Source organism: Colias eurytheme, chromosome 9 (genome assembly GCF_061535395.1).
Source record: "Colias eurytheme isolate Ceu_HAF_F1 chromosome 9, ilColEury1 Martin Lab GWU primary, whole genome shotgun sequence".
NCBI lineage: Eukaryota > Metazoa > Arthropoda > Insecta > Lepidoptera > Pieridae > Colias > Colias eurytheme.
In genome coordinates, this window is record NC_142988.1 from 9,152,546 (window position 1) to 9,170,602 (window position 18,057).

General features: G+C 34.0%; 1 protein-coding gene across 16 annotated transcripts in view; it reads left to right on the top strand.

The window, feature by feature from the left end:
• Positions 1-18,057, top strand: part of CLIP-190 (Cytoplasmic linker protein 190) — a 42,113-nt gene that overhangs the window by 8,072 nt on the left and 15,984 nt on the right. For 6 of the 16 annotated variants that reach the window (XM_090105585.1, XM_090105586.1, XM_090105583.1 and 3 more), the window contains 3 exons: positions 16,406-16,465; positions 16,682-16,756; positions 17,379-17,468. The exons of 1 other annotated variant lie outside the window; for it this stretch is intronic. In XM_090105585.1, coding sequence (XP_089961711.1) covers positions 16,406-16,465; positions 16,682-16,756; positions 17,379-17,468 — 225 coding nt within the window. Of the gene's footprint in view, positions 1-6,538; positions 6,778-15,927; positions 16,125-16,405; positions 16,466-16,681; positions 16,757-17,378; positions 17,469-18,057 lie in introns of those variants that run through there. 9 more of the 16 variants (XM_090105591.1, XM_090105596.1, XM_090105595.1 and 6 more) reach the window with 9 other exon arrangements.

Sequence of the window (18,057 nt, forward strand, 5' to 3'; positions counted from 1 at the left end):
GATAAATAAACGAGGAAATCTAGTAGATTCATACTCTGTGTCAACTGTCAACTGAAAATAATCATGATGTAAGATGTACTTACTACGCAAAGAAAACTCCAAGGCTACCAAGCACCGTGATAATCATAGTTTATTTATTGATGTATGTAGGTATCTTCTTATATGTGCGGCATTATATAAATTATAATTTTATCAATACATTAATACAAACCTATGATACTTAGAGTATGCAATTTACAGGACTATAACATCTTGAAAAAAATCTACAAGTTTAAAATATATATTACGCGAAAAGTAATTTTGTTTACATTCTGAACACGGTACTTATTAAAATATCCTAAAAAATTTCTTTAGGTACATGTAGAGATTCGCTTCCTCGTAACGTAAGATTAATGGAATTCCTCGTTCCCTATTTGATCGTCAATCGTCATACATCATAAATTTTCCGAGTGGATAATGTCAACGACCCGCATATGAAATGCTAGCAGCATCCTGTTATTCGATCGAATGGCAAACGTTGCCGCAGGTGATCCGATATTCCTGAAACTTAATATTGAATTCATTACTGGAAAGCGTTACGGCCTAGCGCTTGGCCGTTGGCGCAGGCGCAGAGAACACTCAATATAATATGCAGTGTTTAATAGCTGTGCTTATCATTAATTCAGTGCCTGAGATGCTCTTGAAGCTCTACACTCTGCAGCGCAATGAATAATGCGTTCTACGATAGTACCAATCTTCATACTAAAGTAGCTTAATAATGTACGTAAGAAAATCTTCGGAACATTTTCAAACTTAAAATGGGTACTACTTAAGGTAACGCTAGTTACCATTCTGTGCTTTATAGGATATAATTTATTTAAAAATTAAAAGATAAACGAGTAGTTAATTGCTCCGAAATTAGCGAGCGTCACATAGGTACGTGATAAGGAAATATTTAAAATACATTTTTGATTATGTATTGTATTATTAACTTTGTACTTACTATTATAAAAATTAACAATTTTAAAATAAATTTATAATGTCTTTGCGTAGCCCCTATAGGCTATATTGTTTAGGTACTTACACTAAGTTTGAAAATAAATTATATTATTATCGATCTATTAACATTTGCAATTAGAAGCATACGGGAGCCACTTATAAACTTCTTCATCAGAGTCAAACTGCTTTTTAAACATTTTGACCAAAAAATATTCCATTTTGTCATAAAATTGTACTATGTAACCATGTCAATTACGAGTTTTATTTTTTCCCATTCATCTTATTATTTGTCGTTACGGATGACGACGTAAAACTTAAAATATTTGCCCATGTTTACATATCGCCACTCACTATTTAAAATGGTCTTAGTTAAGCGTTCTATTTGTAATGTAAATAAATTATTTGATCCGTGAGATCGTGCTCAAACATTGAGCTCGCAGTCATACCCCGGTGAGCAGCAGTCAAAACAAACGTGGACCGAATCTCACAGTAATGTGATACCTTCATAATTTTTAAGCTGAGATCGTCAACCACGATGACGTGTTTGTTTTGGAACAATCGCGATATTTCGTAACGCGTCACATGGGCCGCTTAAAAATTCGCATATTATCAAGTCCCACTTACATTGATTTCGCCGGACGAGTTTTTTCTTTGTTTCCTATTTTGATACGTCGCTTGCTTTCGGTTGTTGTGAACACGCGAATTATTATAGGCAATGATTTCCACTCTTAATTCGGACTGTTTCGTGCCACGGCTGCAAAAAGCATCAGCTATTATTCTTACTTAATTTCGGTATAGCTTTTATTTATTTATTTATTTATTTATTTAAAAAGGATAGCCAACAATTGTTAACACTAATTATAGACATAAAACGAAAATACAATTAAACATATCAAATGCAACAATTAATTACAGGCTAACACCACATGCTTTTAAAAAACGGTTATGATTTAAGAACAAAAAAATTACTATCACAAAATAACATTTAAGAAATTATCAATAAAACATTTAAAAAAAAAAAAAAATAATAATAATAATGTCAGTCATATTAAAATAAAATCGGCACACAAAATTACAATTTAAAAATATCAAATTAATATAGGTACATAAAAATTCATTTTTGTTATATCAATAATATCTATATAGAAATAAAGTTCGAAAACACATAATATATAAATATTTATCAGCAATGTAAACATTCATATTAAAATAACAACGGCATTCAAATTATATAAACATTCATATTAAAATAACATCGGCATTCAGATTATATTATAAAAAACGACACAAAAATTCAATTTTAATAATATCTACCTACACAAAAATATCGTTTGACAAACATAAGAAAAAATATCTATTTATAGACATCGTAAACAATTCATATTCATATTAAAAATTAAATCGTCATTCAATTAATTACAATATTAAAATTTAAAAAAAAAATATATCAATAATAACAATATAATAAAAATTACAATAAAATACTTAAATAAAACAATTATTTTAGTACAATTCTTTTTCCTTGAAATATTTGAGAGAAGCATTATAGAACTTAACCACACTGTCTGCATTTATATCTATTAGATCACAGTATTCGTTTAGGGATTTAGATAATCTGCCGATGGGTGAATTTGCCCCTAGGACCGTTCTACGCAGCGGCGGACACAGCGGAGTAATACATTTACGTGGATACTTAGATGGAACACGAAAATTTATCAGACTCAATATGCCCGGACAGTTAATTTTATTCCTAAGAATTTTAAAGAGAAATAACATATCGCTGATATTATAGCGGGTCGATAGAGAGTGCATTCCGAAGAAGCCGAGACGTTCCTTATAAGAGGGCAGCTTTTTAGTTTTACCTTTAGAAAAAGCTAAGTGCCATAAAAAACGTTTCTGGACCCTTTCCAGTCTCAACATGTGACTTTACGATTCATAATGACGTATTATTAAAAATCATACGCCATCTTTTATTGCTCATACTAAATGGTTAAATGTTGTCAATAACCTTTTCGTTTGCAAGGACAAATACACGTTGATTACCTCAACTCGTTTTTTTTTTAAAACGATAATGAATTTTGGCGTTATTTCCTTTACTGACTGATAGAACTGTGAGTTTTCATTTGTTGGTTTCTCCAAATGATATAACATTAATTAAAATGTCGATTTATAACAACAACAAAAGTGAAGGGTATCATTTATACTTTATAGATTACATTAGAGATTAAACGGCTAAAGGTAGTATTTTAATAGGATTTTATAATTACATCATCATCAGCATAACTTAACTGATATTTTTATAAAATCTCTACCTAATAAGGTTTTAGGATGTCCGATTTATCTTAATTGGTCAGGTTGTCCAATAACTTTGTTGTTTCGGTAGCTACATGTTTCACTTTCGCAGTAGCGCGTTGCGTTATGTGGCCCCAATTCGGTTTATGAAATCGGCATTTCCTCTGAGACATAAATTAACCCCCCATTGGTCAGGGATTACGGATTTGTGTCGGTACGTGCCTTCCGCTGCCAACCCGGAGCGCAAGTCAAGGATTGTTTGAATACCGGTGTGCCGGTCACTGCTCCGTACTATGTCAATAAGCAATTATAATATTTCTCTATATGTCTATCTCGCGATTCGAGTTTTTTAAGTCTCAGGTTTTTTGGGATTTTATGCCAATCACTTTGAAGACAGCCCATATCAATAAGGTAATTGAGGTTATCAGATTGTAGAGTTATTAAACCATTAAAACGTTGTGTTTGCTTATTTACGATAGTAAAAGAAGGGTTTGAGGGCAAGTGATATGAGAAATTATTACTGCTGTACTATGTATATTTTTGCTACATTTCTGCATATTTATAATGAAATCAACACATTGAATAAATTTGGAATATAATTTTTTTCTCGTGAAGTCGTGAGAAATATAAAACCTTCATAATTATTAAATACCAAACCTACCAAATTCGTACCAACCTAAGGCAAATAATATATCTGCCTAAGATAATTAACCTCGTTTTAATTGCTTTGTACGTTGTATAAATTTTAAACAATACCTTACTTTCACTTTTATAGAATAGCTATAATTACTTTGAACAAAACATAAAATATTCAGAGTGACACTTTCGTGAGCATTATTTTAAAAGAGAAACAGAAGCAAACGTAAGCAATGCAAACGTGTACAAAACAAATTGTTTTCTCAGTACTTAACAACGGCTATTTCGCAAGTTAAAATGTACAAAGGAAAGTGTTAAGTGCATCGCATTCAAAAGAGCAGCTGACTAAACATGATTCCGCACTGTTGTAACAAGGGCCTCTTCTATGGTACTGTTGAAATATATTATGACATTGAAAATTCAATGAAAGTGTCTACAAATCATACGTAAATAATACGAATCTTATCTTACGAAAGCTTAAATATTTGTCAGCCGCATATTATACGGAAAAGGAGTAATTCAAGGCGAAAATAGTATTAATATTTAATAGCAAACAGTATCAATACCATAGGTAAAATAGAGCCAGAAAAAAAAATAATCTCTAAATGTTCTGTTTGAAGATAAAAGTAACTTTGCAAATAAAAAGTATGTACATTTAAATAGGCTATTTCTACTTCGCTACTATAAAGCTCTTCGCTACGAAACTATCGAATCGTTGTCGTTCTGAGAGGTCAGTAGAGCCAGAATAAAATATTATGCAAATAGACTATCATTCATTCATAAAAGATATTTTTGCCGGGAAATGAAAACTGAACGTTTGAAAATAGAACACATAATTTGAATTTTATGAAAGTAATTGCATGAATTGAGTTGAAAAATGGTTCTCTGAATTTTGGATTTAAAAATGTGTAAAAAGCGAATACAAGTTATATATAAATAGAGTCTAGTCATAACAATAGTTCAATGTCCCGACATATTATATATACTATTATATATGCTTAGTTAGTACATCAAATAAAGTTTTGTCCAAATAATTGAAAAATTATGCCTAATATATCCATCAAAATATTGTTAAAATACGTCATATGTTGAGAGTGCATACTTATCTCCCACAAGCCGATACGAGATTTCACACGCCGTGATTACTCAAGCTTTTATTATAATTAATTAATGTGCTGTCGGCATTTTTTACTGTTTCTCACACGTGTATATGGTAACATCATTTTTAGCGCAAACTTACACTAATTGCGATGTTGTCCTGCATTACCCATTAACTTATTGCGTCTCTCAGATTGTCATTCATATAATGAACTCACCGTCACATTGACAAATGATCTGCGTTAGTAAGAAAACAAACTTCGATGTTACATAAACTCATTCTTTCAACAATACAAACAGATTAGGGTATTACCGCAACGTCAACGAAATTAATGGTTTGTTAGGCGATTTATTGTAAAGCAGTGAAAGTTAAGAAATGGTTAACAATCCTCAATCAATTTGTCTCCTGAGGTCTTCATAAATAGTCGCAAGTACCAAGATGGATGCGGGTACCGTAATCGCAATCTGCTTTAGAGATTTCCTTATCCGTTTAACTTTCTTTGACCTCTAGGAACCTATTATTCATTTAAGAAACTACAGTTATTCGAAACTATTGTAATACTGATTTTAATGTTCACGTAGCACGCCATGTTTCACAGGTGTTTTCGAGTTATTGGTGTGACATTGAACAGTGCTCTGTCGGAAATAGCACCGAATAGTTTTTTTATACAGTTTCGGTGACAAATTCCATAGTTTTAATCGCATGGTTGACGTCATATTATCATGATATCCTCGAAGAATATTGAGTTTTTGAAAACCTTCAACTGGCGCCATTCGAAATAATAAAGGATATTGTTCGTGAATAGTGAAAGGACATCTATTCGTTGAAAAGGTGAACTCGCGCCTAAGAATTTGCAGAATGTTGCCTTTATCGTTGACCTATGATATTGTTATCGTTTGTATTACGACTGATATTCTTACCGCGATATTAAATGTATTCAAGTACTAAATGAGTTTCAATTAATATATGCGATTTTAATTGACACATTGCGAGAATTATTGGTCCCCTTAAAAATTTTAAAATGTGGTCGTTTTTAAGATTTTACTTTTCAGTTTTTAGTTTTTACATATTACGTTGATGTACCAAACTAGGACAGGAATATTACCAAAAAAACTAGCTTTGATTTTAATCACTTTGCCTATAGTTTTAATGAAACATGACCCGCATGGCATTAACTATTACATATAGTATATGTAGATACGTCTTCTTTTCCATTACATAATATTTAGTACCTAGTGTATAAATAACAAATAAATCTGTATAATTTGAAGCTTAAAAAACTTCTTTACCCTTTAAACGAATAACCAAATTATTTATCTTTATTACGACTATAAACCGGGTGAACGTTGTTGCCGCAGTTCAAGAGCGTGTAAATCTCCAAAGTCGAGAACAATTCAAATGAAGAACTGAATAGCAATTACTGTTTTCAATTCCCTCAAAGTCTGCCGGCAGACAGGGGTGGCGGATGGGCGCGCTGAAAACTGAAAAGGCATAAGATAGCGGGCTAATATTGGGCCGCGGAGCCGCGCGGGCGTAGGACGCCTGCCTTAAGCCTTTTGCCAGACGCCAGTATACAATCAGCTCGCGAGCCACGCGCACACATCACTCGCACCGGCCACGGCGACACAAATAAACAATAAACCACAATAACATAAAGATCAGCCCTCATTCAGCGCACAGATATAGCCTGCGGAGATCGTTTCAGTATTAGAGGCTAGAGCATTTGAGCGTGTCAGTTAAAATGCCGGTCGAAACCAAAATAAGCTTTTCCGGTGAGTTTTCATTTCTTTCCCTTGAAAAATAACAATTTGGTTTTCATTGTTGAAACTTAAAAAAGATATACAATAGAGGCTTTGTACATAACATCATTTAGTTCTTGTTTGGTGTTACGTTTTAGGTCCTAGCATATTAACAACGTTAGCCCAGTTAGCGGCAATTAACATTACATTAAAGGAGCCCTATCATACACTGTGGTAACGTCTATATTATTATGAAACATAGGGCTTATTGATAATGAAGTATTTAAGTAAACACTCCTTTAACCTTGTATAGGTATATGTTTTACTACTTGTCATTTGTGAAACCTACACATTTACCTTCTATCATTTGCACTTCATTAACACAAATCCTTCGTGTATGTTACTAATATTTGACATAATACCGGTGTTAATGACAAATAACATGTAATTTATTATCATTTATTAATCTTTCCTGGAATTAATAAAATTAATGAAATACGTAAGCAGCTATATTATGTTTACCTTATAATATTTCCAGTTTTATTAAAATATTGCGTTGGAAAAAATATGTTTTCGTATCATGATGTCATTTTATATCAATACCTTGTTAATAATATTTGTGCATTCAGCATTTCCATTTAAAGTAATTTGAGCACGATTGTATTTAAATTAAATAAAAATTTATTCAATTTATTGTTGACTTCTATTGTAAACGGCGCATTCATAGATAAATGTATTGAGTCGGCGAAGTCGTGACTCAAAAATGAGCTCATGTTAGTCAAATAAAAGCATAGTTATGGAATTGTTTATTTGTAACGGTAATAAAATAACAATATAATATATCTACAGGTAATTAAATTCTCAAAAATGTTATCTTTTGATCTTGAGCCTTGTTAAGACATCTTAGCTTAATAAATCTTAAGCGTACTCATTTGAAGGCAAAGTTACGTAACCTCTAAGATATTTATAGCTTGAAAATGTTCTGCTTTGACTAGGTGTGCCTTCGAGCCACCCCTATGGGCCTTCTCCCTCAACCCGTACTTAGCGCCCCTCAATATTAAAACAGAGTAAGCCGCTAAATGGAACTCGAAGAGGTACTCCAAGAGCGTACGATAACATTCTGTAAAGTTTAAACTTTAAAGCGTGCATCTTGAATGCACTTAATGCTAAAAAGTAATTCACGATACAGAATTGAACTTGACTGCTTGTAGGGTCGTTTTTATTTCGAGTTTGCCAATTTAAGTCCTGCTTTATGCGAGACGAATGCCCTGACCTAAACGTACGCTGGCGCCAACTTTTTATTTAGAGACCGCTCTTCGACTTATCTATCTTCAATCTTACACATTTTAGATATTCTTGGTTTCATCATATGTATTACATATTTAATAGACCAATGAAAGGAAATGGTTAAATATGGAAAAGAATTTAATAAATAGCAAACTAGGTACTTGATTCTTGTGTGCCAAATATGTCAAGATACTAGGAAGGTTTTGGCACTACGATTTATTGGTATCCATAACTCATGCGGCTTGTGACAGCAACTGGCCTAATTCTCTCCACATTTAAAAGTCATCCCACCCTTACCCCAAAACAAGGGGTTTCGAAACCTGTCACTTATCTCTGCAACGTAGATACCTTCTTAAATACATATTGATTTACTTACATATTAAACAACGCTATTTTTAAACCGCGAGCCTTACCGCGAGCCTTTGTTGTGCAAAGTAACTGTCAAGATATAAGTTATAACTTTATGTAGCGCATTGATTGGCAGGTGCGCCATTTAAAATGCAATGAAATTTGCTTTAAAGTTTCTAAGTACGTACACAGTCATTTGTCAACTGCACTCGTTCAATTTATTGGATGCGATTAATGAAGTAATTGAAGGATCAATTAGATTGCAGATTATTCGATAATACCGCTGACATGTACTTGTTCGCTCTTAATTAATGGCAACGACCAATAAAGTATGTACGTGGGAAAGTCACCTAGAAGTTAAATAACAGGCTTTAAACTTCGAGAATGTAGTCTGATAGTTTAAAATTTAGACACGTGCGTTCATTAATTTCACTCGCTGTGAAACCCCGCTAGGTTTTGCATTGAGACGTTGTATCTCAAGGCGTTAAAATGCCGTATGTTTGTTTACTTCCCGCGTCCTATCCTTATCGGAGATATGCGGCTCGCGTTCAAATTGCTCAATTACAAGACGTGGCATTGTTGTCGGTAAACCGTGGCAAAACTTGAGAGCAGGTGTAACCTGCAGAAGCGTTACGTGACTGATTTGCGTGATGATTACACGTATCTTCGGTGTCGTCGGGCACTTCATTATTTATGTGACGTGGATGGTATTCGATATGGAACTTGAATAAAGCCGCTCAATTAACTTTTAATCAATTCACTGTTATGATTTATTTGACAATCGTTTTGCTGACTTTTTATATAGGGAACGTGTTGACATAACAATCCGTATAACTTATTGGAAGTTTCTTACAAAAATAGTAGGATGACATGCTGAATAATACTTTGTAACTTCGAAAACATATAAGAGACAAAAAATTGACGCGTATTTAATGACTTCCATTTCGAGAATGTACGTACTGTAGCGATTTATGCCTATGTGCAGGTATAAAAATAAACGTGCGTATGACATTTACTTATAATTTATTACTTATCAATAGTTTAATGAGTAATTTGTAAAATATTTAAATGTACATTTACGGAGCCGCGCCTGTCCAATTTTCTTACATACTGGCGCCAGTAGGTTTAATTAAAGTCTGTTTCCTTTCTGATGTTTATATATTCGTGTAGTAGGCAATGTGTTAAGTGATATTTTATTTGGTGAATACTGCGTCGTAAATTGTATTTTGACTGTCTAGGAAACGTCCAAGGTTATTTTTTTGTACCTGTTTTGCACTAGTCAATTTACAAAGTATCGAATTCATTTGTGAGAATAATGCGAATTTAAAGTTACAAGGAGTTTATCTGTGGGTAAATTATACTAGAGACACGCTCTTGCTTTATCCTCCGCGGACCGCGACAGCTCTCCTTCTCGCGTTTGTAAAGCGTTATGGGTATTGGATAATATATTTTATTATTTAGTATTTACATAGGAAGGTTCTGTTCTAGTATTAATAAATTGATTACAATGGTTATCATTTTGCTTGTTGATGAGTCGATTTCGTTACTTTAGTTTCATATAAAATCAATTATGTAATCTTCTAAAGTAGGTACCTAGGTAAAATAAGGTAATATCCAAAATTTAAGTAGTGTTAGGTTCATAATCATCACAATTCTCGAAAATAATTATGTTCCTCTTGCAATTTTACTATAGCAGAGATGTCGCCTGCCCCAAGTGCCTAACAATAAAACAATGGTATCGTTACGGATAATAACCATAGGAAAACACATACGAATTTTCCACGCATTATTATGGAAATTATAACACTGAAGACTTGTTTTATTGTAGACATGAATCACGTTTAATAGCTACGAATCTTATAAAATATATATATGTATTATGTAGGTACATATGTTTAAATTTATTATTAAAACTTTATTTTGAAAATAAGAAAGACAAACAACGCCATTATCATAACTACAAAAGCACTCGCAGATTTTTATTCCGCACTATAAATAAAATTGAAGGAAATCTGGATTGTAAATGAGCAGTCTGCAATCAAGGACTCGCTAAATCAGAAAACATCAGAGGCTGCACTATTTCTTCCTTATTTAAACTTTGGCATCGTTCCAACACTTGATTGATAATATATATGTATAAATATAATAAAACGTTTGATAGGATATAATAGTTTTATAGATTTATAGTTATAAAGTCCGCCCCGCCGCCGACTAGTCTAGACTGCTTTATTGAAAATTCTCTTTGAACCGCCTACTCGTGTCGTATTTCCGTATTCTCGTATTAGATGCACTAACTGCATACTAGGTGTGTAATTTACTTAATAAATGAATACCTCACTTCAGAATACATAATACTTCGTAACACGAACGCCTTGTGTAGTTAACTTTGTAAGGTAAAAATGTAATTCATTGTTTTGAATTTTGTTTATTACTTACTCTTCGATTAACCAAAGGAAGAAATTTATGATATGTAGGTTTGGTCAAACTGGTCATAACTCTAATTACAGACAGAGATAGTGTGTGTGGTGTTTGTTTAAAAACAAATATTTAATACACAGATTGATTTGAGTTTATCTAATTTGTAGTTTATATACACATACTTTGTATTAATATAATATCTTAAGTAATTATTTAATACATTCTTAACATGAAAGCAAAAAAATTCCATCCAAATTCCGAGCAGAGGCGTCGACAAACGTTCTTTATAGGATTCTAGCCAAATATTTGCTTAGCAAATTAATAAACGTTCATAATACTCTCAGCTTCGAAGGAGGCCCCTCATAATAAAGAGCAAAATAACATCCTACTCTGACAAAACATCGTAGAAAGTTTTTATTGTTATTTCGTAACAAATAAGACAATATTGTATGACAAAGAAAATCCGATAATGCGATATGCGCGATAAATAGTGTGCGTCCACACTGAATGCGCGGTGGCGGCGGCCTAGGCGGGCGCGACGAGCGGGCGCTCGCGGTGGCCACACCGACACGCGAGCTCAAGTAGCGGTTGGACGTTTTTCGGGTGTTGCAAACGTTTTTTGCTATTTTTGGACGATTTGCTATTTTTACTGGACAGTCCGATTTTGAGATGAGATCATTATAGAAGTTAGAAGAAGGAAGAAGGTAGAAGTTGTACACGAAATAAATAAAACAGAGGAATAACGGGTGAATCTTATATGAAGAATTGAGATTATACCCTACAAAATTACTTAATTACTTATAAGTGTTTTAGATTGAATCGCACTTATAAATAAAGAAGTTTCACTTCAACAATTAAGTATTTACCGCTATTTTACGAAAAACAATAAAGGATATAATATAAGAAGTCGAGCGACAAGACCGAACTGGTTTGATACCCCCGCCGTCCGCGCATTGGGTCGCTTGCTGACTAGGCCCGTAGTGTGGCCAGAACGCGCGGATAGGAGAGTTTGAAAACTACGCGCGCTGGCTCGCTCATTACCGTCGCACTAGGCTTCCGCCATAGTCATTTCAATGTGGACGCAAAGGCGCGTTTCATACGTTATATATTTCGCGCCCGCCGTCGCAACCGCGCTAGGCTCGCAGTGTGGACTTGCACATAGAGGGTATTTAACGAGGTTTTAATTTCATAAACATTGTATTCGTTTATATTTTTTATTTCATGCCTTCAGGCGAAACGGTGAATACAAGTGTTGTGCCGTATACGTAAGTTTATGTAACACTTTCAAGTTCAAGGTTTCGAGTTACTAATAAATCTAAACGATAAGGTCAGTTTTATATAGTTCTGCTCAGGAATGCCGATAAATGGCTCAAGTTAATTATATACAGACAAGTTTAATGTTTATTTAAGTTATCAGAAGTTATAAACTTGAATATAGATGATATAGATGATTGTGCAAATTGGAATTTTGTATGTAACATCAGTTTCAGAGTGAAAGTAACATCTGTTTAGGTAAGTTAATTTTATACAAATTAGGAACAATTTTATTATAGTATAATAATAACGGAATCTTCGAAAGTCTTGACTTTTTCGCATAAGCATGCGGTAGAGACCACGTAGAGATGTCAATCTGTAGTAGCGAAAATGTTTAAATTGTTTACCAAAAACAGGTTTATTGACTTTTTATTCAATTCTGTGATCGGCTCGACACATGATTTTTCAATAAATCGATCCATAATCAATTTATATTCAATTGCCGTAAGTTATTATGCGGCTTTATCGATTTCTCTTTTGTCCGCGCATTCTTCAGTTGGATCACGAAGTTGACACATCGGAGGAGTATTATGGCGTCACATTGTCTTTATCAGCTTGTGCTTGTACACAGTTGTTTATGGAGGGCCTCTCCCTACATGCTTAAGAGTATATCCCTTGTGTGAAGCAAGATCTGACTCATTGTATGTACGTGCTTTCGTAAATATTTAACGTTTTTGTGTACTTACAAGAATGTACTAAATACTAGCTAGTATTCGCTGTAGGCAATTATTTTATACGCAGTAACAGTAACCTTCGCTTTATTTAAATGATTATCGATTTTTCACTGTACCTACTACCAAGGCTTCAGTCTACCCGAGCTAGCCCAGATCCGTATTTAATTCATTTATCATGGCCTTTGATTGTGATCTTAACGGCATTTGCAGGCGTGAGAATAAAACAATGACGTTTTGTCAGTTATATTGCACATCGTGACTGCTAAGGTTCGCAGATAATGCATACATATTTTATCTGTTACTAGCTGCGCTCCGCGATTTCACCCGCGTGGCTCCGCTCTTGTTGGTCTTAAAATGATGATATATAATAGCCTTTAGCCTTCCTCGATGAATTTTTCAATTCGTTTTCGTTTCGTTTGAATCATTTCTCGAGAACACTATTGATAAATTTGATACCGTATCGCTCGCAATAGGCAAACGTAAGATAAAGTGGAACATAGTAGATTCTATCGCATGACGAAGCTACGCACAATAATTACAAGTGCCTTTCACCGAAAGCCAAAACGTTTAAACGAATAAAGTTATACTTTTTAATGTTCGGCAATTTCTTTTATGGCCAATTAGCATCATTACACGCAAGTGACGATGGACAATTAGCATGCCGGGCGCGGTGCGGGCCGCGTGGTTCATTACGATCCATTATCGTAGTTGGGGCGGTACGTGACCAGCCAGTCGATTGCATTTTCATACCATGATCGTCCCTAAACGGGCGCACTGATTATAAGCTGCATAACTCCAATGCTAATGATATTATTCTATAAATATTTATCGCGCTATTTATGCCCCGATAACGGATTTATTATAATTCATATTATTGAGCCCAATGTTTGTTTAATATTTATTTTGTACGCTTTTCAAAAAGTGATTTCCATCTTTGTGTAAATGATTGTTGCGTATATGGCAGCAACGGCATGACTGATGACAGTTGAATCATGGGACAGGTAGACCAAAATTCTCGATTCTTCGTTCAATAATAGCGGTTTCGGATAAATATTTCAGTTATGATAATCATTCGGTTCATGTGATGTGTTTATATGCGTGAAACATATGCGCTTTCCTCTGTATTGAGGACGCTGAGAGCAATCAGTAAAGATCGCGGTAGTGCACTCGCTAATTCGGTCGGAGTGTGCTCCTATTTACTACCGGGTTAGTGGGCCTCAAAGAGCATTACCCGACTTAAATGCCTACCTTGTGTGAAGTGGTGTTATTAATATAAAGCTCAGTAGAAGCTCTCTAAACCTTCCGCAATGCCGTTGTAACTAGTTATAAGTTAATTTTATTTATTTTTTATGTATTTTTTTCTTTCAATGGTTTCAATGTTTCTAGGATATTGGTTAAAATAGCTGATAGAGCTGATGTTAAAGCATTTCCTTTGAAAACGTTGATACATTTATCCATTTCTCAATAATGTTATATGAAGCATGTAAGCTTTACTATAAGAAGTAAGTAAATAATTAACAATGTGAAATCATTTTTATTGCGAAAATTCTCATATTCCTACACAACTATTGAAGAAAACAAAATTCACATCCAAGTAAATTAATCTCTAGCTGTTAACTAGAATCTTGTTAATAGGTGGAAACTTACCTCGATGAGACTTAATTGTATGTAATCGATCAATTCTAGTAAAAATAAATAAATAATGACCGTTGTGAATTGCATCTGTCTTGCAACATGCGATCGTCGCATCAATTGTCCACAGCAGAAGTGTCTGAATGAGCCGCGTAATTGTCCTAATTGTGGCATAATTGGTGAGAAAATGTGAGGCTCTTTATTTACGGGTAGGAAATCATCTTAAGTACGAAGATTTTATCTCTATATTCAAATATGAAACTATTTGGTAAGATTAGATAAGGGACACAATTTCCATAAATACGTTTTACGAAATTACGGATAAGCTCGAAATTATTCCCATTCAAGATACACTTCACAATTATACGCGAATCTTATTATCAACATGAACTTGACCACACTTCAATGTCAAATTTAAAATTTGCAAGCACGTTTTGTTGTTAAGCGCTCGCGTCAATATAATGAACAAACCGAGCATTCCGAATAATGGCAATTACATCATCTTTTCAAATGAAAATATTTGTAGTGACTTCTGTGAACACATTCTAAACTTAATAATTATTTGCAAATTTTAGCTCCTTTCATTCTTTTTATTATTTTTACCATATTTTACGTTTACGGTACATGTCATGTGTAACTTATTATTTGATTTTACCTGACTTTGTTTATAAATAATATGATCAAACGAAGAATTTGCTATTCCTTTGTCTTTATTAGAGCCCTTTTTTCTACGTCCATAGTACAAGCTCGGTAGTAAATGTGCTAGTTGGAAATTGTGGCATGTCCTGTACGAATTATTAGGAAATGAATTAGGTTCGCGTTGCATGTAGTTGTAACATCCGTAGGACTATTACGAGTCACGGACGTCACTGCTGTAACTAGGTATTTTAAAACAATGGTTGCAAATTTAACCCATTGTTTGAATTATTGTTGACCTTGAATCACAACTAACATTATTTGACCTAAAGATATAAATGATAATTTTATAACGCAAATGCCGTAACCGCATTTAATTTAATTAAGACGTTATACGTATAACGATAGTTGCATAATGTAAACAAACATCTGCGATAAATGTTACTCAACATGTAAAGCGCATTAAATCTACTGGTAATGATTCAGAAGCCAAAATATATAAACACTGACAGGCAAGCAATCAATATAAATGTAATCGTTTGTAATAATTACGTCGTACATCACTTTTAACTTTTAAGTATGATTAATAGGTGAATTGAGATCACTGCGGTTTTGCATCCTTCTGGTTTTTATTGTGACCTAAATTTAAAAATAACTGATAGGTATAGTTAGCTTGAATGCGAGATTGTTCTTCGTAATTTAACGTAACTATGTTACTTCGTTATTTGACACTAGAAATTCGTACAAGGGCTTCCTTCCGCGTACCATCAAGTCCGCGTGGGAGTAAAGGGACTCCGATGAGGCTCATAGTTTTATGTCATAGTTATGATACGTATGCCCACGCGCATCGCAAGGCCGGCTCGTTGCGCAGTTGTCGCAGATGATTAATCAGCCTTCGGGTGATCAGTGCCGGACACACGTCAGATCAGATCGGCCGGCGCCGCGGTCCCTTGTGTATCATAGTTCTCACGTTCAATAAGTGATCTATAAACTTAGTCAATATTGTAGCTTTTGAAGCCAGCAGCCTTTTAAAACAGTTGTTCGGTATTTATAATTTTTTATTTAATTTGAGTAGGTACTTTTCGTGTAGTTGTGTGCATAGGTATTATATTTGTATGTATTTCGTTTAGTACGATAATTTCGTTATGTGAAAATTTTCTGAACAGTTAACAAAATCAAATTACAAGAAACGAAGAATTTGCTTAAGATTTCTGTATTGCTCTTTACATACGTGTGTAGAATTTCAATTATTCAATTATTTTGACTTTAATTGTTCCCATTACATTCCCACAGTTTATTCACTTGTTGGCATGTTTTCGGTTGTTGCTTTACATGTTTTCATTTTGTCATAGACGGCAGCTCCTCCGACGCAAGAAAGTTTAGCGACGATTCTTCAAGAAAACATTTGTCAGGTGAGTTTCATTTAATATTATCTAGATGTGATTTATGTTCACGCAATGTTAAAAATATATGCAACGCATGAGAACACAGCGAGCATGAAAATGCTTCTCGTTATTTCAATGTCTTATCATCATTGTGAATGATTTTCATTTACTTTTTTTTTGTACATATACCTTCCGATCATTTCCACTGTTATGTTATGCTTTTGCACATCGATGTTGGAACAGATTTAATAGAAGTAGAGGAAGACGAAGTGACGAGCAGTCTGCCGGACAGACCCCGAATGCATCGGAAAGCCTCCAGTGAGTCTGCCCCTACTACTTAAATCGAGTTACATAATATTACATGAATTTGCGCGTCATTTGTGACTTAGAAAAACCCGATCATGCATGTGGCATGTTATACATATACGACTAAGTGGCATGTTTATTATCACGCAGTAACTAATTGTGGTGGCGGTACCACTAATACCACTAGCCACTACTACTATAGCAACGAAATATTTTTTGAAATTATAATTATACTACATTAATCCGTCCGCTCTAATCCTGTTATGATTGCAATTATTATTTCTAATAAATAAAATAGGCAAAGGAAATAAAAACGGTATGCATGGAAGAATATTAAAAAAATAATTATTAATTAACACTAACCAATTAAATATATTAGAACTATTAAAATATCAATAAACAAATAATATTTTAAAATTACTACCACTTATATTTTTTACTTCGATATCGGTTCGCCTACACTTACAACCTTCATAAGGTTACGCTCACACAAATAATTGTATCGTCTTCCAAACATATTAATGGCTATTATAAAGCTTCGATACTAAATTTAGATTGAAATTGAAACGCATGGTCGTTTGCTATTTGGTAGTGGCTAATGTGTGTGTGTGTCCTATGTTGTGCGTCATCACAGCTAGTAGCAGGTCCAGTCTGACTTCGATGGACGCGTTGTGGGAGAAACATCCGCGCAGGCTCAGCGAGGCCGGCCTCAGACGGTCCTCAGGTGAGTCCGCACGATCTTTAATCATCCTGAATCTTTCCATGATAACATTGATTTTCTTACACTCCTAACTTGAGAAACAAATCCAAAAAATATGGTCATTGTTTAAACAAACAGTACTTTTTAATACAATAATCCCCATAGATGATTATCATGGAAAAATTTAAATTTAATAAGTTACACTGTTAAATGTACGTTCTTCATGCATTTGTATCCGAGGTATATCCATTGGTGATCATGCTACTTCTGCTTTGCAAGCATTGCAATGTACACTTATGTTTAGATGATTTTCTATTATAAAGCTTACACAATATAGTGAGAGCCGAGAGGCTCTTAAGTTAATCGTCAAATGCAGTTTGTAGCATTGTGTCCTGACCGAAGCGAAAGTTCATGGGTACGTAATGTTAGCTAGAATGTAGCGATATGTAAACCGGAATGCAAATAGTCCCTCAACGGCCGTTGCACTTGCATCACCAGTATTCAAGTCGTGTATGCATTGAGAATAGAGAATGTGACGCGGACATCCATATTCAGATGGCTAATAAATTTCAGTCCTTTTAAGTCGCAAAATTTCTCTTCCTTTTAGCTATTA